The sequence below is a fragment of the Pleurodeles waltl genome, chromosome 9 (genome assembly GCF_031143425.1).
Source record: "Pleurodeles waltl isolate 20211129_DDA chromosome 9, aPleWal1.hap1.20221129, whole genome shotgun sequence".
Taxonomy (NCBI): Eukaryota; Metazoa; Chordata; class Amphibia; order Caudata; family Salamandridae; genus Pleurodeles; species Pleurodeles waltl.
Window position 1 is genome coordinate 1,123,196,813 of NC_090448.1, and position 27,705 is coordinate 1,123,224,517.

General features: G+C 44.9%; 1 protein-coding gene across 1 annotated transcript in view; it reads left to right on the forward strand.

Annotated features, from left to right (window-relative positions):
• The window catches only part of LOC138260408 (matrix metalloproteinase-18-like), a 112,681-nt gene that overhangs the window by 76,701 nt on the left and 8,275 nt on the right, over positions 1 to 27,705 (forward strand). The window contains exons 6-7 of the mRNA XM_069208857.1: positions 4,782 to 4,945; positions 9,252 to 9,423. Of these exons, the coding sequence (XP_069064958.1) occupies positions 4,782 to 4,945; positions 9,252 to 9,423 (336 nt within the window). The remainder of the gene's footprint in view (positions 1 to 4,781; positions 4,946 to 9,251; positions 9,424 to 27,705) is intronic.

Consider the following 27,705-nt stretch of genomic DNA (forward strand, 5'->3'; position numbering starts at 1 on the left):
GAAGACATCTCAAATGACATAACAGATGACTTCACTAATGACATCATCCAAGCTTCTTTTGTACACATTGCTCAATACATGGTTACAGCATTAGAGCTCTGGAAGTAAGTAAGTACAAAATAGCTCAGAAGAATATGAGGTATCATTAATGCCACCACAGAAACTACTCCCTTTGGTGTAGGACGGTGTAGTCAGCATGGATTATGTGCCACATTGACCTTACACCATACACTTCATGGGTAGCTTTGTTGTAGATTACAGATAAAGCCCCTCCATGAGCAGCATCCTGCCGCTCAGCCCTTCTCACTCCAACTGTCCACTCATCCAAGCACAAACACTGTCAACATTCTAACCATACAATGACCTCACTCACTGGCTGAGCAGCAGGGAACATTAAGGTAGTGGGGAGAATGAATAAGATAGCAAGAGGCCACAACACATTTCCCCCTTATGAAAACAATGAAATATTCAACAGAACAGAAAAGGACAAAACATCCCAATCAACCGTCCTTCAAAATTATGAGTACCCTATGGAAATAAAGAGAACAGGTTAAAAAACACTCTCTGCTTAACTTCAATACTCCAATGGGATGTAAGGTGCTAAAATACAGTTAAATACATTCCACAAATTCACAATACGAGTGTTCAAATAACTCAAAACGTCCCTGCTCTCCCAACAGAGAACACTACTTGTTCCCCTCCACATCACGCACACTATAAATAGGACCACCCGTTGCCATCCACAACTCAACAGGACTAATGTTTCTTCCACCTCTACTGCATTGGGGTGTAACCACCTACCTCCATCACCATACACCTAAACAGAACCAGTGTACCACCAGCTTTCCACTGCATTGGGGCACAAACACATACTCCCATCACCGGCCACTTAAATGAACCAGAGTTTCACCTACCCTCTACTGAATTGGAGTGCAACAATGTACTCCCATCACACTATACTCTAATCAGGACCAGGGTTTCACCTACCCTCTACTGAAACCAATTATCCCCTTAACATTGGGCCTAAAACACTGCCTCCACATCCTTAACCCTGTAGGAAGGATTGACTCATATCCTTGGGGTGTACACCCCTTAACATTGGGCTTAACACACTGCCCCCACATCCTTAACGCCATAGGAAGGATTGATACTTATCACTGGGGTGTACTCCCCTTAACATTGGGCTTAACACACTGCCCCTTAACCCCATAGGAAGGATTGACACATCACTGGGGTGTATCCCCCACCCCTTAACATTGGGCTTAACACATTGCTCCCTCATCCTTAACCCCTTAGGAAAGATGGTCAAAAACACAATCCAAAATACGAACCAAGATACTAATATCACAACATTACAGTGTCACTCTGCACACGTGACTCTAGCATCCTACATCAAATTATACGTCTCTAAAATCAAGCATGGCTTTAAAACTTCAGCCCACTATACACACGCAAAATATGATAAGCAAAATTACTGTTAAAATAGCATTAGGGCGCATCTTTCATGCGTAACATACATGCCACTACTCAACATTTTAAAACACGTCAGTAACGGCATAACATTTCTCAGTTCAATACAGCATTAAACATTAATTTCAGCAGTGGCAAGCACTGACAGCATAAACATAACATTACTGAATTCAACCCAATGCATGTTTAAAATCCAGTATAGCAGCACTGAAAATACACTCAAGCAATGTATGGTATTGAGCAAAATGCACATGACAGTATATCTAAAGTTAAATTATTCTCCGGAATATTCAAATACTCCATGCCGGTGAGCGACTTCTCACCTGAATACTTTGCCATTGTACATTTCATTCCATTTAAATGCAAGCAAATTTCTATATCCTCGTACAAAAAATTGGCAAACTTGCTTTCCACTGCACAGGAGCTGTTCCCATATGTCAGGTTGGCGCTCTAGTCTTCCTCTCAGAATACGTCCTGGAAACAGATCAGGTAGCCAATGACCTGTCTTGCAGAATAGGTGGCAGGGAAACTTAGCAACCCAGTCAACAGGAAGACTGTAACTGTTGCTTACAATGTGTGCCCTTAAGCACAGCTCTTCAAGTGATTGCTGCGCAGGTTCACTGATCACTCTTCAGAGGTTTTAAATGCTGACACCAGTTGTTGCTCCAACTGACTTTCCACTAGGTTGCCAAATGTTCAGTGCCATAGATTTGTAACTTTGTACACATGCAGTTCATCAGACCATTTCCTCCATATACCCTGTCCATACAAGCAGGCACAACAGGTCAGGCTTCGTGCATGGCTGAGCAGACCACCTTCTCAATCGGCAGGCCACTGCACTTCCTGTGTGCTGTGCGCCCAGTAGATTAAACAGCTTGCCTTGAAGTTAAACAGGTCTCTAACTTCTGTTGAGGACAGGCTTTCTGGTACAAAAGACACTGGTGGGGCTTCCAGGGTGGTGTTCTTCACTTTAATCTTCAATTTCTTTTGCTTCATATTTTCTCTTAGATTTTTAATCTCTCTTCTCTTGGATTTCTTCTGTAATCTGGTTCCTCCTTAGCTTTTCTGTAGGTTCAGTTTCTTTCTTCTTTCACACGCTGGTTCTTCCTTAAATTGTCACCAGTGTTGTAATCAATGATGGCGTATCATAGTTTCAAATTAACAATCAACCACAGATATATGGGAAACTCTCATTGCATATGGTGTTCAATCTGTAAATAACTGTTCAGAGAAAGCCACGTTCCTAAAAATAATGAATGTCTATGCCAAAAAGAACACCCTACTATGGACTGCTTTTATCTATTTCAAACCCCTGACAGTCACTTAACATATATTGAGAAATTAGGTTGATATGAGTAGGAAGTGGGTACCATAAACAGTATTCACTCCATGGAGAAAGTTCACTCTGTACCACACGGTTTGCAGACAGTGAAACTCTCAAGAGAAATACACCACAGAGTATTAAAAAGTATCTACTAAGAACAGTGTACAATTTATGCAACATTTGGCAAAAAAGACACTATTCGCTTAAAATAAGCAACGTCAGAAGGTGCTAAATATTATACTACCTACAATCATTATCATTCTGTTTATTAAAATTCTGTGTAATAACTCAAGGCCGCTTACAATACTTAGGGGCATATTTACAACGAATTGACTTAGGGCAGTGCCACAAGTCTTTTTGCTGTGTGCTCCCCAATGCCAATGCGAAAGAGCAGGAATGCACTGTATGAGATAAGGTGCATTCCTGTCCATTCAGATATAACTGGCGCACAGGGAGACATCTCCCTGCACAAAAAAAAAAAACATGGAGGCTTTTTTCCTCTTCCTCCATGTGGTGCAGAATGCACATAGAAAGAGGGAAAAATTTGGAGAAATAAAGATGTTTCTCCTTGTTATGCTTCCCCTGGCATACAGTTTTGATGCATTCCCATGCATTGTAAATCTGGAAATGCTTCAAAACCCATAGGTTTTGCATGGAAATACTCACCGCAAAGCCCATGGAAAGCCCCTCTGATGCCGTGTAACGCAGCAACTTCCGCTGCGTTGGCCTACACCATATCTACGAGGCCATGAAAAGCCACACAAAGTGGCCTTGTGTGGCCACATAGATATGGGTCTGCACTCCACGCCACTGGAGCGTCATAAAAAGTGATCCACCTGTGGGGCAAGGAGCTTGTAAATAAGCTCCTTAATCTGTTGTATGTAGAATATTTTGACTGTTGCAAGTGTTTCTGCAGAGCCTAAAAACTTCTGTGGAACATCCTGGATACAAGCTGTCAGCTGTCACCTGCACACAGGGTTACGCTTCAATGCAAACATTTATAACATGTTCAATACCTCTACACACCTGTGATTCATTAGAAGCACATGCGTTATGTAAAAAACAGTTACATCCAATACTGGAAACAAGCTGGAAAGTGTAAAAAGGTGTATGCCAATGGCTATGGGCAAAAGCATACAAGCTGAACCTGGCTCATGGGCATGTGCTCTGTGTTCCACCCCTCAGTGGTGGGAAACTCAGTTTCACACAGTAACTACCTAACCAGGAATTGCATGTCCAAGCTCAGCACCCTTGATAAACATGGCAGAGCCTCTCAATGGGCAGCATCCATGACCTCCACTCCACTCACTCCAGAGGCCATTTGTCGGCTGACTGCAATGTGCTATAATGCTGTAAAGTTTCACATGCACACACATACACAGGTATTCAGCCAAGCACACAATAGTACTGTCCAGTCATAAAAGAAATGATTGATTGAAATAAACAGGGATTGATGGCTGGAACAAATAACTATGTGTACATGATTGTAAGAAAGTTGCTAGAAGAAGTTCTTGTCGCACAATATTGCCAGGCTGCTTCAGTTTAGGTATTATCAAATTCTTCTATGTTCTTTAAAACAATTGAATAATGACAAAGGATAGTTCCAGCAACCTTCTACAGTTGGAGTTTGATGAGTCCCAGAATGAAGAGGGGACTGTGTAAGACATTGTGCCTAGGGGCAATCACAATTGCGAGCATGCACCACTTGCCTAACATACTAAAGGGTACTTGGACTGCCACCTGAGGAAAGAGATGATTTGTTTACTTCTTTTAGAGTGTCCGTAAGCATTCAGCATCTAGTCTGCTTGTTGCATGAGCATCCTATATGCTTGCCGGGATCAGCCAGTCAATTCTGTGGACAGGAGAACAGCCCTACAGTGCTTTTGTGGGAAACCACTAAATGAGCTGGCACCAGAGCCATCCCTCAAGTCTTCCAATAAGACATCATTGGCTGCTACTTTTATATGTCTTTAACTTAAACTTATAGGTAAACACTTTTGGGAACTGAACCAGCTGAGCAAAAGCTTGACGCCAAAGAAAGGATACCCACAGCTGATCAGTTCCAGGTGGAACCTCCCAGCCTCCATTGATGCCGCAATACGGATGCAGAACCCTGAGGGAAACCAGGACGGCAAAATCTTCTTTTTCAAGGTAAAGAATCTCATAGCAGCATTTTTCGATCAACTTACAGAGAGATTCTGTACAAGCCCTACCCTTACTTTAAATGGAAGCACAAACCTCTTCTTTTTTGTGTGTGAGTGGAGCCCTCCAGCTCCCCTAACCTTCTTTGAAAGATACTTACAATTTAAATGCAAAGGCTGGGATCATGCAGTTTTTGTACAGCCATTGTCTCCAAGGCGGGAATTCCTGTAATGGCATCTCAATGTAGATATCGACAATGAGGCTATCACAACCCATCATAAGCCTGCCCCCCACATTAGAGCCACTGAAGAGTGTAAGCTGAGGCGGAGCTGCAATGGTACATCATTACAGGTAGTCCTGCCTTCACAATGTGAGGAGCCAAGTGACGGCTGGGAAGAAGGAAGGAGAGGACACTAGATCTAACTCAGCATGCCTTGTTTTATTTATGTTAACTAAATATAAATGTGAGACCTTCTGAGTGCCTACCACGAGGTAAAGCAAGTCATTGATGGCAAAGTGCCTGACAAAATCCTATTGTTCAAAGACATACAGCAAAATACTAGTGGATAACTCCAATGTTCTGTGCATTAATGGGGGACTTCTCCAGAGGCTGGTGCCTCTGAAATGCTGATAGGCTAGCAACAGACTCACATCATCAGTGCGACATGTACCAGAGTATGTTCCAACCTCTGACTGCCTTTCAGAGGTTCCGCTCTGTTGGGGCGTTTCTCAGTATCCACAGAGGCCAGCATGCTGTGAGAATAAGTGAACTACAAATTTGGGTCAGACCTACCTCCAGGTGATTGGCGTTTGGAGGATGGATCCTGGCCATGTTAGAGATGGAGGAAACAAGGGCAGATACTCCCATGGTAAGTGGATTGTTTTAGCATCTCAAACCTTAGAAAGTTGCCTTTGATGATTGGGCTTTAAATTGGCAACCATCATTGGCAACACTTTATCAAGATCAAGATCTAATGTGTTAATTAGATTTTTAGGAAAGTCAAAAAAGGGTGTTTGCCTAGCCCAGACTTAAGATGGTACAAGATAGGTGTGGGGCAATACATTCTTACTGCAGGGAAGGCTACTGAGTTAGGAGGTTGCCTGAACCGTTTTCAGATAAGACAACCTATTACCAGGAGTTAAAATCACATCACTGGCAGAGGGTCAAAGGCGAGGGACATTCATGTTATAAAGGGTTTCCTTTGTTGATCATTCTAAAAGTAGAAGTGATTAATACACTCCCCTCTTCCAAAGGAGTTGGCGGAGTTTTGGCCACTCCTTGTTATGCTTGTAATGCAGGGTTCCAGCCAAATTCCGCCAACCACCATGTGATGGTGTTTTTTCTCATTTGTGACTCGCCAATGGCAAGTTGGCGAGCAAGAATTGGGGTCCTTTTAGCATGATTTTCGGGGGCTAAGCGGGCACCAGGTGAGATTTTCCCAACACGGGCGGCTGTGACTGTTTGCTGTGAGAAAGCTGCGGCTCAAATAGAAAATCTACTCGAGCAGCAGCAAAATCAGCTTCAGGAGCAGCACCGTCTGGCACACCGCGTAGTGCTGTTTGCACCTGATTTTCCAGAGCAGAACGAGCTCCCGGCACTAAAAGTCTGCATGAGCAACTCGACATGCAAGATAGGACTGTGCAGACTTTCCTTTATGGAAAATGTGGGACATACACCAGACATTAGCACCATCACAAACTCAAGCTGAGTTGCAAACTACAGGCAACCAATGTGATTCATTATCAAGAAAAAGCAATCTTAAGTAAGAATACAGGCCCTCATTCCAACCCTGGCGGACGGTGTAATGTTGGCGGTAGGACCGCAAACAGGCTGGCGATAATTACAGCCACATTATGACACATTATGACATTGGCAGTTTGGCACAAGCCAAACGGCCAATGTACCACACCGCCCGCCACAGCGGTAACGACCGCCAGGCTGGAGACAACAGTCTCCAACCTGGGGGCCCGTCACTTGTCCGCCTGGGGTATCATGACCCCGCATACCGCCATGGATTTCGTGGTTTTTGAACCGCCATGAAAACCATGGCGGTAGGCACTATCAGTGCCAGGGAATTTTTTCCCTGGCACTGATAGGAGTCTCCCCCTCCCCCCACCCCCAACACCCACGACCCGCTACTGCCCCCCAAGGGTGGTAGGGCCCCTTCCCGACCTCCAAAGGCCCCCCAAACATACACACCACTCACACACATACATGCGCACATACATGTACACATACATACACGTTACATCCCAGCTACACACATCACACCCAGCGCAAACATACACGCACCCACACACCTCCTCTAAACACTCACACTCACACACCCATTCACGCATACACCACACAACAACCCCATCACCCCACCTTCCCTGTCGGACGATCACCTTACCTGCCTCGGTGGTCCTCTGGGAGGGAACGGGTTCCATAGGGGCTGCTCCGCTGCCAGCGCCCCGTCACCAGAACACCGCCACGCTGAATACTGGCACGTAATTCTGTGGGCGGTGTTCTGATGACGTGGCGGTGACGGAGGAGCAACCTCCACTGCATCGCCGACCACCAGTATGGCTGTTTGCGGCTCTCCGACCAGAGGCGGTCTTCGGTCCGGCGGGACCTAGGCGGTCTTTTGTGAAGACCGTCGAGGTCAGAATGAGGGCCAAGTGACAAATGATTGAAAACAAAGTTCTGCTTTATTGTGCAGCGACTAGACCAAGCGAAAAGTAATGTATTGCTTTTTAATTAGTGGTCACACAGTGATGATCACCTCCAATCTTTTCAATCAGAAGTCTTCTCTAGCAAAGTTTCATCACCCTGGAAGCTAAAACACAACCATGCGTAAGGCCAGTGTCTGTTGGATATACTTATTTCCCAACCTAGGTCAGTTAATGTTTAAGAAGGGCCTGGTGGACTCAAGGTGCAAAATACAAATACAAGAGATAATGTGTTGACACAAAGATAGTGACGTTTAATCTTGGGCAAACTATTCTGTCAGAGAAGTGGGATGGTTCAGTAGCACCATGCTTCAGTAACAAGTGAACAGTTTGCATGAATACCCACTTTCATAGAAACACTTCCAAAACAATGATGTGCCATGTTTCCCTAACCATCTCTGTTCTAGCATAGTCAACAGATACAGGACAGTTCACCACCAAGGTTTGCAAAAACCACACAAGATTGATCTAAAAGCAAAGCACAAACTCAGTCTCAGTCCTGGGAGAATGTTGCAAAAGAACTAACGGTGAAAGCAGGTCAAATGTCCACCCGCAACACAATCAAGGAGAGAGTCAATTACACTCAGAGTAAACCACACAGGGACCCCCAGATCAAAGGCTGCAAATCTATGAAGGGCTGTCAAAGGATAGACAAAAAAAATAACAGGAAGCTTGTCTCTTTCGCCCAGTTGTTGTGGGGTGAGGGAAAGAGGAGTCTAATTCAGCAGAAGCAGCCTGGTGAGGGATGATATAGAAAGGAAGAAAAGACTCCTGTGTATGAAACTTCCTGAGTTTCTTGGTAAGGGAGAGTGTAAATAGGGGAACGAGGAAGAGGAAACATGGTAGTAGTCGTAGTTTCTGCTGCTGAAACTGACGTGGTAAAGGGGAAGTGGTACAGTTGGAAAGAATGAAAATGAGGAAATGGGGTGCAATGGAAGTAAGACTTTAAAAAAAATATGGTAGTGATGGGACATGGTATGGAGTCATGCAGAGGTGGTGTTTCCTCTTGTTTACAAATTTGAGGTAAAGGGCCCTCACCGCACAGAAAGGAATTAAAAAAACTATTTGAAAAGTAGAATTTTGGGAAATTACGTTTTTCATGCAATATGTCAATACCATACCAAGAGCTTCAATCACAACCCCTCCTCCTAAAGTCGCAAGTACCCTAGTAATGGCGCTGGCAATTGGGAAGGGCAGTTTTTGACTCTGCAAAATGTATGTTTTACATAGTGCTTAATGACACAGGTTTTGCAATTTCTAAACACTATAAACACCAGGTAGTCTATTAGCCCATGAATGGTATACATTTTCATGGAGGTGATGGCAAATATCAGCAACAAACATCTAACACACTGAGCTATCATGAAGGATACAATTGAGGAAATGTACAACTTCTGTAGTCTGAAAATAAAATCATTGCTCATCCCTTCAAAAGATCCCTCTCTTTTCCATTCATATGTTACCTACGTTCATGAACCCGGTTGTCCTCAGATGAGCAGTTTTCCCACAGCCTAGAAAAAGGCTTCAAATCCAGTTCTGCTACCTTTTGGCCATGCCTGCTGTCTTTTTTTTAATGTGTATTGTTCTTCTTTGTACCTAACAGGGGGACAAGTACTGGAAATTTGATCAAGATAAGGTGGAAGCAGGATACCCAAAGAAAATAAAGGAGGGATTCCCTGGCGTCCCCGACAATGTGGATGCGGCATTCACCCAACCAGCCATTATTGCTAAAAGTGGAAAAATCATTAGAGGGGAACGAATTTTCTTCATTAAAGGTACTGAAGTCTCATATCTGCACCACTGTTAAATTTCTTGACCATATTTGTCAAAAATGTGTTACTCAGTTTTTGGGGTGGGAGCTTTGACTGTCCAAGCAGTGCACACACTTGGAACGATATCCCTTTATACAGCCAATTGTTCAACATTACACACTTAAATTTTGCACGTATCATTGGTGAACAAAGATAATTTACACTGGAGTATCACTGTATAGCTGAATGTGAAATGGAAGCCCATACTTCCCAGAAACGGATTGCTATTACCAGCGGAGACACCAATCAGTAAGACGTTTTATGCTCAGACCAAACCTCATTGTAAGGTACTTGAAAGACCTGCAGACCTAGTTCCATGAAGCAATGGAGTAATTTAAGAAAATACTTTTCCTGTAGCAGGAGCATCTAGAACAGTGTGATGTGCGGGGAGGAGCTGGGAGCAGGTTACAGGGGCTCATGTTCTCCTGAGAGCACTGAAAAACGCTGTGGCTCTGTCCACTGGCAGTGAAAGAGATAGTCATGGTTCCAAACCATGACTGTCTCACTGATGCTCTCGTCCCAGCACAGATGTGAACTATCAGGGTTCACGTCTGCACGGGAGAGTGCATTTGTTCCCCATAATCTAGAGCACCACCCCTATCTGCGTCAGGCGCACACAATTAAATGTACGCCAAGGTGCAGACAAGGACATTGTACCCAATATCTAATTTGGCCCCAAGATGTGGCCAGGGATTTAGTTCAATACTAGAGAGTGCACTTCATTTTTTAGGTCGAGCATAGACAGCAGTTGCGCTGTCACTTTAACGATCTGTTGTGTATGCTTTGTAGGGTTGAACTTAACCCATTGCTTGTCATTTGTCGATGTCAGTGTCCTTTAAAAATACTTGCTTGCTAATGGGCAATCTTCCTCTTTGTCCCTCCTTTTTGACTTTTGTTTACACCCAGGGAGTAAGGACCAACTTCTGTATCTTTGAGCATTGAATCTTTATCTATTTCTTGGAGGGACTATTTTATTGTTTCTTCCCTGCTCTTTTACATTCCGGACGAGCAGTTCCTGCTTAGCGCAGCACCTGGCTGATGGCCACCAGGCTTCATTTTAACCACACATTTTCCTCAAGTGTTTGTGTACCTTGGCTTGATTAGTGCGGCTTCTGCTTTACAGACTCCGCACTTCGCGAGCCTTTATTTTTTAAATTATTTTCATCTCCTGTGCTGCCGTTCCCCCCACCTTCCGTCCATCGCTGCTTATTTTTAGTGTTGATTGGATCCAATTAAAATGATGGCTCTCATACGACACCTGGCGTTATTACAGTTTTAGAATATGCATGTTTATTGTAGTCCGTCTTCTTTGTCTCCGATCCACATTTAATAGAAGTGATGCACAGTGAGGGGTATTGGCAGTGTCACTTCCTGTTTCACCAGCATGTACTCGAATTGACCCGGTGCGGTTCAAACCAGCGGCTTGCAAGTTTTGCACATATCACTGTATAAGTTGTATGTTCTTTGAGTTACATGCACATGCATTGCAGGTTGTGAATTAGACCTCTGAGCTATCTATTTCACAGGGATTGGAACTTGACATCTGAAAGTTGCTCAATGATCTCTGTAACAGTTGCCTGAGCCACCCTGTAAGTCAGCGATTGCTTCTAAAAGCTCATGCTTGGTGAATGTGGTCTGTGGAGCGGTCATTTGCTCATTTATCAGTTGCAGCTCCAAGCTGTCTCAATCTTTCGTCGCACCTTCTCTGCCTCTGCACCTGAAGAAGTTGTTCTCTTTATTAATAACACACTGTGCGACAACCACATTTCCATCACTCCCTTGCAACCCCATTATTGTTGTTTCTGGTTGTTCCCTTTTAAAAAGTTTGGGCTTTTTGGGACAGTTATTAGAGTTTTCTCTTAGCTGCCTCGTTCAGATAAGTACAATACGGAAAGTGATTGTGGATTTAAGATCACTAATTACTTCTTTTATTAACTAGATGTTCCATTTTCTCCTGAAACCTGGTATCGAGGCATGCACCTGCAACGTTTACACACCAGAAACACAGTATTTAACAATCAAAGAATCCACAGAATGTATAATGTGTGCAGGAAGCAGTATATTTAGTCAGCACAGTACCAGCGGCGCTGCTGCATGAGCTAAGTGCTCTTTGAAGTGTTACAAATAGCACTTTAACAATTGAACGCGTATGTGGACATAGCAAGGGGAAGGATGGGTGCCTGTTCTTTTTGCTGCCAAACTAGCTGAACTATTTTAAAACAGGCTGAAACTGCATTTTTATTTTCCAGTGTTCCGTGATCCAGCAGAACGAACACTACAGGCCTTACTACAAGTTTCTCTCTAAACCGATCTCTAGAATCAGTAAATAATAATATTAATTTCTATTCTACTGTGCTACATGAGATTTTCATAGCTCTTCAATCCCTGGTTACCATTAGTTTTGAACTGACTTGCTTTCGTAATATGGGCACCATCTTCGCATAGTTCTGGAATTTCCACTGCTTAACCAGTATCTCCGGATTCTTGCCGGTGGTTACCATGGAAACCCAGGCCGACTCCACACGATCTTGCTTGGCTCTGGAATTTCCAGAAATTCAGAAATGTACTCCCCCATCCCCGTAGCTCCACCGTACACACCCATCCCTCACACAACTCTGTGTTCACCACATTTTTGTTGCACAGAGCCATCTCAGCATCAGCATAGCACCACCTCCTCCTCAGTGTACCAACACCAATGCAGCACCAACCCAGATTCAGTGCAGCCCCACCTCAACACCAGCACAGCTCTACCTCAACATCAGCACAGCACCATCTCCGCATCAGTGCACCACCACAAGCACACCACCACCTCAGCACCAGTGCAGCCCCACCTAAGCACCAGCGCAAACCCACCTCAGCAACAATTCAGCACCAATGCAGCACCACGTCAGCATCAGTGCAGCACTGGCACAGCATCATCTCAGGATCAGCACAGCACAACCCCTGCATCAGAGCACCACCACCAGCGGCAACCCCACTTCAGCATCAGCACAGCACCACCTCTGCATCAGCGCAGCACCACCTCATCATCAGCGCAGCACCACCTCAGCATCAGCGCAGCACCACCTCCTCATCAGTGCACCATCAGCAGTGCAGCACCAACTCAGCATCAGTACAGCACCACCAACGCAGTACCACCTGCTCTCACCCCTGTCTGTTCACCATGCCACATAATTCCACTACACAGATACATTGCACACCACACAATTCCACAACTAACAATTCCAGTTCAACCCACATAATTCCACTTCACACCACATATATCCACTCCAAACCAAAACACATTGTCACTTACAGTGGCAATAGCTGAAACGCTAGCAACTGCGAGACCCTTTGCATTGCAAATATTTGTCTCATTTGGAGGCACAGGAAGTTAAAGTGATCTGCCTAGAGCTTCATGATTTCTTTGGTCAAGAGTTGAAATTTGGAGAGGGGCACGGCCAAACATCAGTGGAGTTGCACGCATACTGAGAGAGCTCCTCCCAGAGAACCATCTAATGACATCCTGTGGATACTAAGGGCCTAGGGGAGGCACCTCCGGACACCTGTGCACACCCTCTGCTCCCCCTGCACTTTGTACAGAATCAACTAAGCTGAACAGCGCTCCGCTGAGGCACTGAACAACTGATACACTTGGAAGTGTGCACGGCCTTCAAGATGGTGGATGTCCGCCCCTAACTGCAGAGTGGGCCTCAAGTGTGCTGGGAGCATGTAGGAAAGAGGTACCTGAGGGCTGGCACCATATGACTGGGACACCCGCTGAACTGGGGAGGCGGCGCAGGGAGCCCTGAGCTGGTGGACACAAGCAACCTGTCCTGTGGCCTGGGATACAAAGATGCTCAGGCGGATGTGATGCGAGAGATCGGTGTACTGGAGGTGCAACCGGGCCGTCTTCACCACACTGACTAACCTGCTCTGACTGCCGGGGGCCTATGGAGACTCACCAGAGGCGGTGCAGAGGCCTCCGAAAGAGGCTAGTGCACACATGTCTGAGACCCGGGCTGCCCCCTCCTCAACGGCTGGGCCATCATTATGACCGCAACCTCTTAGTGGGTGCACCACAGTTGAGACGGTTATGAGTGGCTCCCCTTCTCATTGGAGTCAGGGAGAGAGCATCCATGCAGCTGGTGGGAGCAAAAGCAGAGGTCTGAGTGCGCTTAAGTGCAGAGAAATTGCTGATTGGATTTGCGCAGCCCCTATCTCAGTTGTAGTGCCTACAGGAGCTTAGGTGACATAGCGAGGGAGTGACCTGCTATTAGACTTTGCGAGCAGCTGCTCATCATACCAACCTGTCCTCTGGCATGGTTCTGGCATCCGGGACAGTGAGAGGAGGAGACAGCGCTGCTACATCACCTGGGTGCTATTATTCTCCTGTGGCCCCATGCTGCAGCTGGGGCCAGGAAAAACGAACACCCCTTGTCTGCTCGCTCACTCCTTGCTCCAAAACAATGATTGCCTCCAGTGCTTGAAGAATGTGCCTGCGCGGAGATCTGTACAGAATAGAATAATCAGGGAGCACACATTTTGAATGCATGGTGGGCTACAGTTTGTTCTCTTCTTGAGCAGGGTTTCTTCACATTGCCACCTCACTGGAGACCCTGGATGCAGCTGGAAAACCTAGCCTGAGCTCAAACACTATGAGGAGTGCTCTACCTAAAGGCTAGTTCCAGCTAGTGCTTTCTTGTCACTCTGAGAAATTGGCACAAACATTTGAGGACCACCTGACTATAGCTGCTCTCTACCAGCCCCACCCTTGCCACAGTGGGATTCGCAGGGGACACACTGCCTATCACATGAGGTGCTGCAAGCTTCTCACTGCCGATGCTATCAGCTGCACCAGAGGCTTCTCTACAAGGGCTTTAGCTGGTTCACCATCTGGATCGATACAACTTTCCTGCTCTAGTGCTGATCAGTCACAATTGTCGACCTGTGACAAAGTAGCATAACCTTGGGGAAGGTGTCACATAAGAAAGACACTGACACAGGGAACATGCCTGTGGGTGAGATTGTAGACCGTGTACCAAGAGAGAGCACCACTGATCCACAATTAGGCCTTGAGACAGGCCCTACTGTTAGGAAACTATTTTTCAACCCTCCCCAGAGTGGCGCAAAGAAAACACAAACACCAGGCAAGGCTCCGGAACAGATGAAATGCTTTCATGAGGTACCAAGTTTTATTGGCAGGCCAAGGCAGAAGGCAGACGCACATCCCAGTGTAACCTCTTACAAGCTGGCATCTTCTGCCCTGAAGCATATAAGTCAGGCACTTATATATGTTAATAAGTGCTGTCACAGCACAACCCCAAAAGGGGACACAGTCCAAACATGGGCACAAAAGAAATGCTGCATACACACAACTTAAAGTCCATAGTGTAAAATATACATAATGCAGTGTGAGCATGAACACGTGAACAGACAACAGGTGGTCCCTAAAGAAAAGGGGGCTGGGTTGCTGACTAGCTGAACTAAAAGTGCGAGACCGAGCTAAACTTAACAACGTGGCTTGGAGAGGTTTGTTTGTACAACTGGCATAGGTGTCAGAGAGGTCAGTAGGGAAGTCTTACTGGGATTCAGATAATGGAGGAGAGAATTGGAACTAAAGTATCATATCTATAGGTACATACATGTGAATATATATTTTTCCCGACACCTACCATCCAGGATATTTTGCAAGCCATAACCACTTTGAGAGACGTCCTAAAGGCAAAGATCGACACCTTGGTGGTAGAAATGGAAATAATAAAAAATGACCATTGTCATCTGGCAGAGCGAGTCACAGCGGCAGAAAGAGATCTAGCAGAGATACTCACTGACTTGGCTTTCACCGAAATGAGACTGGCTGAATTGGAGGGAAAAGTTTTCATGCTAGAAATCAAAGCAGAAGATGCAGAAAACAGATCAAGGCGCAACAATATTTGAGTCACTGGATTGCCAGAGCATGTTGACGGTAATAGTATGGTGAACTACCTCAAATGCTGGCTGAAAGACACAGTGGCGCCGGAGGAACTCGACCCATTTCATGCCCTGGACAGGGTGCACAGGGTATTGGCAAAACCATGGGAGCGCCTCCGCGACTGGTGGTCATCAGATTGCTGTACTACAATGACCAGGACCACATCCTGGGACAAGCCCGGTAATGATGATTGGAAAACAACAAAGTTATGATCTTCCCAGATTTTACCAGGCATGTGCAGCGGCAGTGCTCTATGTTCTTAGAGGCGAAGAAGCACCTCCATCAAATGGGTCCATCCTGTGTCATGATGTTTCCTGATGGGCTCCGTTTGGCGACCCCAAGAGGAGCACAAATCTTCAGAATTCTGCATGGAGCTATGGGAATGGATCGACCAGCACAGACATTCAGACTCAGGAGCAAGGCTTCCATGCAGACAAATGAAGAGTAAAAGATCTAGGCACAGGGCCGCCAGTGGTACCAGAGTGATTCAAGGGAAGAGGTCCACCAGGAAGAAGCAGAGGGCAGTAGCGGTGGTGGAAATGATGAACAGCAGCAGAGGGAGCCACACATCCTCGATGGGTGACACTGGGGCTCAGACTCCGATCCTAGATCCAGCCCCTCTGGGGTCTCTGATGAAGAACTACCTAAAATAACACCTGAGACTTTGGCCAAAATAATATAAAGCCAATGCAATACAGTGGGAATTGAGCCTGATGTTGGAGTTGCTATTAATGTGTGAGAATGAGGAAAAACTGGAGAGGACATAACTAGAACCATATCAGATCATAATCTGTCCTACTACACCTGCAATGGATTACGCCCTGCATACCAACATGGTGACTAAAACCTGAGTCTTTAGAGGACCTGCTCTTTCGCAATACCATTGAGGAATACATTCAGCAGTATTTTGAGGCAGCCGCAGCCTGTTCTTTGGGGCTGAGGGACCACGCCCCCCACCTTTTGCCCCTCAGGAGGAGTGTCTATAAGGCTGAGCAAAGATCAGGCTGAGCAAAGGTAAGCCTGACACACACTTCATTTTCAGGTCAGGTAACTAGGAGCTAGACGTGCACTATTTGCGCAGTCTCACAGCTGCCTGAATGGAACTTTGCTGGGTTGAATAAGTCACAGCCCTGTGGGCGTGACCTCTTCAGCCTAGCAAAAGTGCCTTGAAGCCCCCAGTCATGACGAGGGCGAATGTCACCGATTGCTTCGGACCTGGGTGCTTTAGTTTTAAGCCCTGAAGCGCCCAGTCTCCTTGACCCCATCCCACTCTGTGATGAGTTGGGACTGCTGCCTTCCCTCACTGGCTAACTCCAGGTTAGCCAGTGAGGGGAGGCAGCAGTCCCAACCCTCCTGAGACCTCCGAGGCAGAGGTGAAGGTAAGTGTGGGTGTGTAGTTTATTTTTTTATGACTGTTTGGTGCATGTATGTTTGAATATTTGGTAATGAGTGCTGTGAATGCATGTGTGTGTTTGTGAGTGTGTGTGTGAATGAATGAGTGAGTGTGAATGTGTGCCTGTGTGTCCCGCCCGCCCCCCTCCCTCCTAAAATTACTGTCTGCCACTGCTTTGAGGACAGTACTGACACTGCTCCCTCCCCCATAGTGTAATGGGACACGATTAAATCGGTGCTCAGGGTGGGTGTTTATCTGAGTCGGTGGGAGTGAAAAGCACTGTATTGACTGATATTACGACAGCAAAGAATCATCTGAGAACATTAGAGAGGTGATGACCATACAATCCAGAACTACAACAATCCCTATTAGAGGCCAAAAAGGAAGTGGCGAAGCATGCTGAGAACTTGTGCTGCTTCGACTACAAGGTGTACATGACTCAGGCCCATGCAGAGTGTTACCGCACTGGCCCATTACTATCCTGGCTTACTAACCCTGCTAAGTGGGGATCGTCATACTGGAAATAGAAATGGGCCAAGGCACGCAGTTATATAGGAAGATGGATATAAACTAACAAATCTGAGCTTACTACTCAACCCGGGCCGGCTTTTGGGCAGTGCAAGCGGTGCGACCGCACCGGGTGCTGACCTCCGGGGGGGCACTGTGTTTAGCAATAACATCCGAAACTTGCGATTTAAAAGCACCTGCTGAAAAATTCTTTGTGCATTTAGCCTTCAAGATACAATTAAAATGTCAAGATACCTCTTGTGATTAATGTTCCTGCTGGGAGAGAGATGGGAGTTTTGTCCAGTGGCAGCTTTGACTCAACATAAAGTAGCATAGAGGGTTAATATGCCTACTGCAAAAAACAGAACTATGGGGCATATTTGCAAATGGTGGCGCAAGAAGTCCGCAAGAATGAGCTGAAGGGGCAGGGAGTGCCTGTAAATGGATTGAAGAGACCCGAGATGGCTTCAGGATTACGCTGCCTCAGTATTCCGCGTTCACACATTTAATTTCAGCAGCCACGTGTTTAAGAGGAGGGCTTTGGGCACCGGCACCTTTTTATTTACAAATCAAGCACTGTCCTATGGGGCAATTTGAAAAAAGTGGCGCTGCACACAGTGCTGCAACACTATTCTTGCACCCTTTAGCACCCCCCTAACACCACCATGTGTGTGTCATATTTAAAATATCGCGCACCATGGCGGTATTTAGGGGGCTAGTGTCAGAATCTTTTATGGTAGTCTGGCGCTTTGCAGGATTAGCATAAAAAATGTTGACGCTAATCCTGTAAAGCACCCAGAGACCCACTGTAAACCATGGAAGCCTCCTTTTAATGCCTGCTCTGAGCAGGCGTGAAAAGTGCTGGAAAAATACTCAAAGAAATCTGTCAGATTTCTTTGTGCCATTTTTTTGCCCCCCTAACGCAGGCATATTGTAGCGCAAAGGGTTACAAAGTGGCGCAATGCCTGCATTGCGCCACTTTGTAAATATGGCACAGCGTATTTGGCCTTCTAACGCCACATTAGCTGAAAAAGAAATTCACAAATGTGGCGTTAGAATGGCACTAGGGGCTCTTAAATATGCCCCTATGGGGCATATTTGAAAAAAGTGGCGCTGCACCCCTTAGCGCTCCCCTAATGCCACCATGTGTGCACTGTATTTAAAATACGATGCAACATGGCAGTAGATAGAGGACTAGTGTCAGAATTTTTTGTAACTAACAGAAGTCTCCTTTTATCACCTGCTCTGAGCAGGCGTTAAAAGTGCCGGAAAAAAATGACGCAAAGAAATCTGTCTGATTTGTTTGCGCCATTTTTTTACCCCCCAACAGGGGAATGCCACCTTTGCATACATTATGCCTGTTGCAGGCATAATGTAGCACAAAGGGATACAAAGTGGCGCAATTCATGCTTTGCGCCACTTTGTAAATATGGCCCAACGTTTTTGGCCTTCTAACGCCACATTAGCGTGAAAAAAATGACGCTAATGTGGTGTTAGAATGGCGCTAGGGGCTCTTAAATATGCCCCTATGTTTTAAGTGGCCAGCTGAATGGATTAGTAAAGCCAGCCTTTACAAGTGCTTTAAAACACATGAATGTATGTGAATGGGGAGCGAGGGAGAGATGAGGGGCACATTTGCTGGGTAGTAGTGAGTGAAACCAAGGAGGAGGTCATGTGGTGGGGGGGCGCCACAATAAACTGTCGCACAGGATACCACCACTCCTAGAGCCGGCCCTGACACAACCCTATACACAAGTACATCTGGACACGCCAATCACGATATCAAAGAGTTTCTAGTACCCACATCTTTTCCACTTCTTACCACTGAGGAGGCAGAAGAGTTGGGAGGGGATATCATGCTTGAAGAGGTTTGAGCAGCTATTAAGGCCTTAGCAAGCGGTACAACACCGGGAACCAACGGCTTCCCGGTTGAGCTCTACGCCACATTTGTGGATGAGTTGGGCCCTAGATTGGTGAAGTTATACAAAGTGGCTAACGATGTCTGTCTATTACCAAACTCGGCTAAAGAGGCATTGGTAGATCCGCTGTTGAAACTGGGACAGCTGCCACACGACATGAAAGCTAATCGATAATTATCGATGCTCAGTATCGATTATAAAATTCTTAGCCACATCGTAGCGACTAGACTCCCCCCACATATGACAAGACTGATTCGCTCTGATAAGGCGGGCTTCGTTCCTCGATTTAACACTGCACTCAATATTCAGAGGCTCCTAATGCTTCTAGAAGCCGAAATTTATGATCGCGCTGATGGTGCGATCTTCACAGTAGATATTGATATTGAGAAAGCCTTTGACAGCCTGGAGTGAGGCTTTCTCAATGGCATAATGGAGCACTTCCATCTGGGACAGGATTTCATAACGTGGACTCGATTGCTATACGCAGACCCCATGTCTAGAGTCCATACTGGCCGACATATTTCAGAGAATTACAAGGTGGGCCGGAGGACTCGACAAAGCTGCCCTCTCTTCCCATTACTCTCGCCCTGGCAATGGAGCCACTGCCCAGTTTGGCCAGGATGGGAGATAGCTACCGGTGGGATAGAGGTCTCATGGCAAACCCACCACATCACCGTATACGTGGACAGTCTCTTAATATTCTTAAAGAATATGCAACAGATTTGGGAGGCGTGAGAAGATTACTGGAGAAATTCGGTTCCTTCTCTGGACTTAAGGTCAATTGCAGAAGTTGCATTAGTTCCTGACGAGTACTAATCAAGATCATCCAGTGGGACTAGACTTACTACAATGGGAACCCTAGATGCCTCTCGTATCCGGCAGTAACATATATATGCTCCAGCCGCCTTGCTAGACGGGAATATGGGGAAGGTGATCAGAGCACTTAGAGCGAGTGTGGACGTTTGGAACACACTTCCCCACTCAGTGGCAGGACGGGTGGCACTGTATTTTTTTGCTCTATTTTTTTGTGACACTGTTGGTGTGGATTCCCTGAGCATTATTCCAAAAACTTGATTCCCTTCTTATTGCTTTTTTTGCGGGGGAGAGGGCAGGCCGCAGATGGGTAGTTTAACCATGTTGCAGAGACACATAGCGGAGAGCAATATACCTGTCCCTGGTTTTGAATCCGAATACATTGATGCACAGCTGCAATGGCTAACGCAGTGGATGATGAACAATTCACCTGATCTCCACCAACTGACCAGAGTACTTCTGAGATTGAGACTCCCCCCATGGGAATGATACCACTGAATTTCAAATATTACAGCACAGCTGGACTAGATGTTTGCAAAGGCCATACTCACCCGACATGCCTTTAACTATGCTGGAGGTGTTGCCACATGGGGATTGGTGAGGACTCACAGAGTGGACAGAAGCGGGAGCTTCCAGGGTGGGGGACCTGTACCAAGAGGGAGTGCTCCTTCCATTTGAGGAATTCAATGTGTCCTTTGACTTACCTCAGGCTCACTTTTTACCACATGGAGCAGTAACGACTGTGGTACGTAGACACTGGACGGGGGGCCTCACTGATAACCCTAACCAATGTCAGTACATAGCTACGGCCTCTGGCACCTATGAGGCGGTCACCTGCTTATACAGGGCAATACGGGGAGACATACATAATCCTCTTAACATTGTGGGCCAGATGGAAGGAAGATTTAGGAATCCCCATACCTGAAGGCGATTGCGCACCTAAATTGGAGAGAACTCTCAAAAAATCATGAAATGCTTGTTTCAAGTTAATTAACTTCTCTGTATTACATAGGGCACACCTCACACCTGGGAAACTCAACAGACACTCCCACATAGTGGGGGCAGCATGCCCAAGATGTAGGGAACAGGGAGTGGAGTTCCTACATATGATGTGGAGTTGCCCGTTGCTTACAGAGTATTGGGGATCTACTGTGAATATTGTAGCAGATATCACATCAAAGGAGGTCCCCTGCACACCGGGGCCTGTTACGCTGATTCCTGCATACTGCTAGTAGCAAAGCTACGAGTAGGTTCCAGGACTTGGCTTTTATCCTAGTAAAAATGGAAATCACTAGAAATTGGAAAGCCACTGGGGTATCCCACGTAGAAACATGATGTAGAGATCTGGAGAGGTGGGCGGGATACAAGAGTGCAGTGCTGCTTTGAGAAGTTAGGCAGGGACAAGGTTCTTTAGGCTTGGGCACGCCCTGGGAGGTATTGGTAGATAGAATGAAAGACCCAGATCCCTCGTCAATGGCAACGTCCCCTGCTAATTCCCAGGAGAGTGCCTCTGTCTGTATTTCATGAGATGCTGAGTTGCCTGAGCACTGCTACTTTTAAGGTGCAGAGCTGCTGTGAGGTTAAAAAATGTTTGTAAACCACCTGCTACTTAACGAAAAAAGGGCTTTAACAATTGGGACACAACTAAACGTTGTATAGAGACATGGATGCAAGTGCGGGGGTGGATGGATGATGTGGGGGGATGGTTTGTTGATGCCGTTGCTATAACGATGTTTGATGCAAAGTTATTGATTAGCTTCACTGATCATTCTGTGGGTCATAATATGTTACTATGCAAAAACCAATACAATCTGTTAAAAAAAAGTAAAAATGGATTACAATCCAGATCTCTTTGTTTCGGAGGTAAGCAAGGCAATGGATAACAATTCCTGCACTAAACCCTTCTGCTAGAGGTGGTTCTTTCATGGGGAGACTGAGGAAGCCTGACCAGTGCAGTTCAAAGCATACATTTGGCACTGGCCATTCATTTAACCAACTAGGTTGTCTGGCGGGGTTACAGCACTTTTGCACACCCAATTTGAACACTGCAAACACAAAGTCCCTTTAAAACAAATGGCACCTTTGATTTTGACTGGGATATGATTCCTGGAGCTTGACCTTTTAAGAAAGCACCAAACAGGCTATTTGTGGCCTTGATAATGATGGGTGCTTAACTGAATAGCTCCAGCCCAGCCAGGCTCTGGTGGGAATAGTTCAACCCTCCCACTTTCCTAAGAAAGCAGACAGAACCAGCAACCAGCTCTCATCAACCTATAAAGGTGCAGCGTTTCCACTGAGTAGCCTTTCTCAACTCCGAGCTGCAAACACGTTTGGCACTCAGAACCTGCTGTGCTCCACCGAAGAGCTCATGTAGAGTGAGACACGTGTCTGGGGGACAAGTAAAACGAACTATTTTAAACAAATGAACATTTAATAAGCTTTACTCCATTGGAAGAACTGAAGCCTTGCAAAGCTTGATCACACTGAACAGAATATCCCGGAGGGGCTACTGAGTCTGGTTTCACTTGAAACTCACAGCTGATGGCCATTGGTGAGTGGCCCTTCTGTTTTGAGTGTGGCCACATGGAGGAGATATATACACTTATCCCATGCTAGGCTGCATCAGTTTACATTTTATGTACCATCATGTACAGTCTTACTTTGATGTTTTGAAAATTACTACAGTTACTGATATTTTACAATGCTCATCTTATATCCATGCATATAAGAGGCATTTGGATGGCTAGACACGCAACATGAAGTACATGGGGTAAAACTGCTCACTTGTTAATGGTGTACTACAGAACTCTGTTGCCAAGCTTTTGGACAAGTCTTCACTTGCTGTATCTACCTTCCATCCTCCCAAGGTCTAGGACAGGTGTGACATGCAGTATTACTACTAAAAACCTGCTTGTTTACATGCCAAGAGACCATTGCGTTTATGATGTGCACTACACCAGAAGTCAACATTTATATGAATATTGTGACTTGCAGACTAATGGAAAAAGACATTAGTTCAGTGAACCCCAAATCCCTTACACACTCAAGAGGTGATAACTTTGGTTTTACATGAAGTAAAAGGCATAGTGCCCTGAGAGTCTCACTATTCAGTATTTTAGGAAGTAGCTGTGAAAAGGCAAACAAGATTATTGTGCCATGTACAGAGCAGAGTTCCTTGCGTACTTGTCACAATTATTTTTTATATTTTTTATTGAACAGTTTGGTTTTCTACTTTTCAAGTGGACTTCACAGACTTCCTGCCCCTTCATAGAGTGATGCGCCTCACAACAAGCAGCCCTGGGGGTGGGGGCAAGCAGAAGTGCCCACAATATGGCACAGTGAAGTACGCGATCTCTGCCACCTGCTGTTATTAACCTTGCTAAAGAAGCAGTTAGGGGCATACAAAGGATAGCCCTAGGCCAAGAAACCTTACCTTAGACTCCAGGAACAGACCCACTCTTCACATCTACTGTCTGCCACACAGCAGCTCCCAGGAAGAGCTAACGAGCAGCTCCTTGCTACCAAGTTCCTGGGATTGCTAAAAGTAGCCCCGCCCACTTCGTCCCCACTTTATTGTCTCATTGGAACCCTCCAATCGGCAAGAATGCAAGAAATACACTTCCCCCGTTTTCAAAGATCTCCTCGCCCATCCTTTGCATTGCAGAACAAGGGTCATCCTAATGGATCCTGCTTTTATTTTGTAATTAATACTGTAAGCCAAACTTTAAGGGTGAACATCAGAAGACATCTGCTCCAGCATTTGCATTATTTACCCCATATACTCTCCGACATTGAGTGATCATAAGTGATCAAGTGATTCAAGTAACTGTGAACGCAGCCTATCTATATTTCCCTACACATGCCTCCAGCTATTACCTAATGCTTTCACCCCTTCAGCTGAACAGATGTTCATGATAAAGCTGTGTTTCTAGAGCTTATCAAAATACCTAGGCCCAGATTTAAGAGGGCCTAGCGCCTCCTTGCTCCACATTAGTAACACTTTTTTACATTATTGTGGCCCGACGAGGCCAAAATTGCAGCACCCGATTTACAAAGTGGCGGGCGCAATGCATGCATTGCACCAATTTGTAACCCCTCGTCTGTAACTCCTTGTGCTACATTATGCATGTGCAAGGCATAATGTATGCAAGGGGGGGTGTTTCTCTGCTAGTGGGGCTGAAAGAATTTGTGCAAAGAATCTAAAACATGTTTTAGCGTCATTTTTTGTGGCATTTTTAACGCCTGCACAGAGCAGGCATTAAAAGGAGGCACACCATTCTTTATAATGGGCCTCAATGTGCTTTGCAGGATTAGCATCAAAATATTTTACGCTAATCCTGCAAAGCACCAAACTAGCGTCAAAAATGTTGGCATTAGTTTCCAAACTACTACCATGGTGCGATTAAATACGGTGCACACATGGTCTCTGAGTTATTTTTAATATACAGAAATATTTTTATAATACGTAACTGTGATGTATATAGTACTGTAATTGTCATTTATGTAGCGCATACTACCTCTGACAAGGCGTGAAAGCATTTTACGTTGAGCTCCACGGTGCTCTAGAATCCATGGTTATTGGCTTTTCTCAGTGGTTATTTTTGGTTATTGGGATTGGCTCTTAAGAAAACCGTTCCATGCATTAACTCTATGTGGCAGTTTATATTAATTGGAGTTAGGTGTTTTTCTTTAGTGGGAGGGGTTATATGAATTTATGAGTATGGTTGGTGGCTTTAATAGATGTGCTACAGGAGGTTAGGTACTGTTAGGTATGACTAAGTGGAGAGGTTTTGATCTTTGAAATGAGGTGTGCGCAGTTTGCAGAAATGCAATAATAGGGATGAAGGCAAACATGCATGTGATTTAAAGGAGACTGTACAGAGGAACCATGCTGAGGATGGAAAGGAAGGAGGAAACTAGGTTTTCGGTCAAGATCAATTGTTGATGGGAATACATAGGAGGTTTTTTTTAAGTTTGCATGCAAACTGAGGATATAAAAATGCCGAAACAACAGTATTCATATGTCAGATAGTGCTACACTAGGGGGCATATTTAAGAAAAGTGGTACTGCATCCAATACAGGGCCACTTTTCTTGCGCCCCTTAGCACTCCCTAACGCAGCTGGCCTGACAAACAAAATCTAACAAAGAAAATATTATTCACAGGTGATTGGGATGGATTGAAGTCTCATAAATAGTCCTGAGCGGTTACCTACATCAGAAGATTGGCTCATATGTTCAGCACGATTTATTAATTAGTCTTGTTTGTGTCCTCTCTTTTTGCATATCCCAAAATGATAAACACACCCTCTAATCCGAAAAATACAAACCTATCAACGGAGAGCAGCTGGCCTACACTGCAGAATCTAGAGATGGGATTAGTCATAGCTGGATGGGACACATTCAAGTCTCATGGCTGCAATGGAGTAATTACCCAGTGTAGTGAAGTAGCTCATATGTTCAGCAATCCTATTGCATATGCAACTAATAATTCTCTATTCTTCCTCGCTTACTCAACTAATGTTTGATTGTTTCCTTTCTCCTCCAATTCTTCTGAGGATAAAAAGGAAATCTGTAGTGCTGTGGAGTAATTCGAATATCCAAATTATGTAACGCAAAGCTTACTGCATAACTACATTGTATAACTCCAACTCTGAAGAATATTTGTCATAGCAGTCTTATAATAACAAGAATAATTTTTATAAAAGCAGATAATGTGCATTACAGATTCATTCTTGCACTTGCATAACCTGCATACGTTCCCCTCTACTGAGTTCTTACATTGGCAGGCTGAGAAAACATACATTAAATATTATGTTTGTATATCTTTTAATTGACTGAGATATACAACATTGCTCATATGACTTTTCTGCATAAATTCATCCCTGTTGTGAGCCCGTGACATCAAAGGGAATTGTGATTTGATCAGGGTTTTGTAGGCGGTGTAGGAGACCTTGTAATGCCAGGCTTCCGCAACTCTCAGGCCCTATATATAGGTAACCATAGCACCTATGGCGTTAAAGCTTTTTCTCAACCAGTTTTTCCATAAAGTCCCTGATAATGGACATTGCCCACTCACTATGTGTGCTTTGTTTTCCGCGTCCTACCAAATGTCCTTGTCTGATTTATTTCTATGGAAACTAAGCTTATTACTTTTGTTGTATATGTCCAAAGCTTTAAGGAAGAGGGTTAGGACTATTTCGGTTCTGTCCTTAAACAAAATATAATCTGCAGATTATAATATTTACATTTCTTTCATCTCAATTCTTGGAAGAAAGGCTATGCCCATGGCATCAGTATTTATATGGAACAGCTGTGAGGCCCAAACTCATCCTCTCTTTTTCTCAATGTGTTCACGCGCATGGACTTTTCACTTTCACGGTCACCCAGGTCTCAGTGTATAGAGATTCAGCTGACCTGGGTAAAACATTTGGGATTCTCCAAACCATAAGTGTTCTCCAAAGGGGAATTCGCTCAACCTCATCAATGCCGCCCTGCAATTAGCATAACATGTATGTAAGCTGTCCTTCAGTGTTTGTGTTTGATTTAGAAAAAATCTAATGCTAATCCAATGTGGATGGTGCCACATTGGGGTCTAAATCCTGTTTGGTAAAATGGGAGTATCTTATTGTCTCCTACTAATGCCTTCAGGTCTTTTACTTGTATCCTGGATGTCTCCATATCTAATAGAGCTAAAGAGTAATTTGACAATTTTGAATGGTTGTCCATCTTATGAAAAGGATGAAGGGTCTAGCCCTTCCACGAGTCTGTGATCAACAAGGAATCCATGTAGGGGTACTGTGTGGCAGAGTGGTTTGGGGATACATACACCGGTCATATGTGTACACGAAATCCACCTATCCGGGTCCACACAGTTTGCACCAGAGAGGCCTGAATTCCATCCACATTGGTAATGAAATCTTGTCATTTTTTTGGCCATCAGAATTACAGATTTTGTCAATGTCCACCCATTGGGCTTCAGCATAGTATTTCTTCTCAACCCAAGCCGTATTCTTGTGTTTCTTGATGTGGTTACTTTAAATAGGATGTCTGAACTATGCCCCTGACAACCAAGAAGTCTTTGTTATGTTTTTAGATCTCTTCTCAGTGTCCTAACTGTTGAGGAAAACATAGAATGGGTTTCAGTTAAGTGTAATCATGGTTTCTAAGCTAGTGAGGTCTAATTTGCCTGTAACAAACAGTGTCTCTTAGACAATCTCATTCTTTCCCAAATGGAAACAGTGTTACACTCTCTGTGCCTCTCACAGATAAAGCTATTCTGTTTAGCTTGAGAAGCCCTCCTCTCCTCATTTTCCCCACAACTTGTAGTTTCCATTTAACTCTTTTCAACTGTGAGTTTCCTTTTCCCTATCACAGTCAATAAGGGTGACATTCTGGAGGAAAATAGTCTTGAAGAATGCAACCAATACTGCTGCTCTAGAGGGGGAGGTGTGTTTAATGAGTTATGAGATGGAATATCAGGTGTGATATGCCCGTTAGCACGTGTAATGGTTCAATTATTACACTTCCTTCATTCTCCTTTTTTAGTTTTGCAATCAGCCATCTTGTTTATTCCCAGTTTATATCTATCAGTTGTAATTCCTCATTATCATTGCAGTAACACATCCAATTTAAAGTGAAGTCTCTTTTTATGGTAACTTC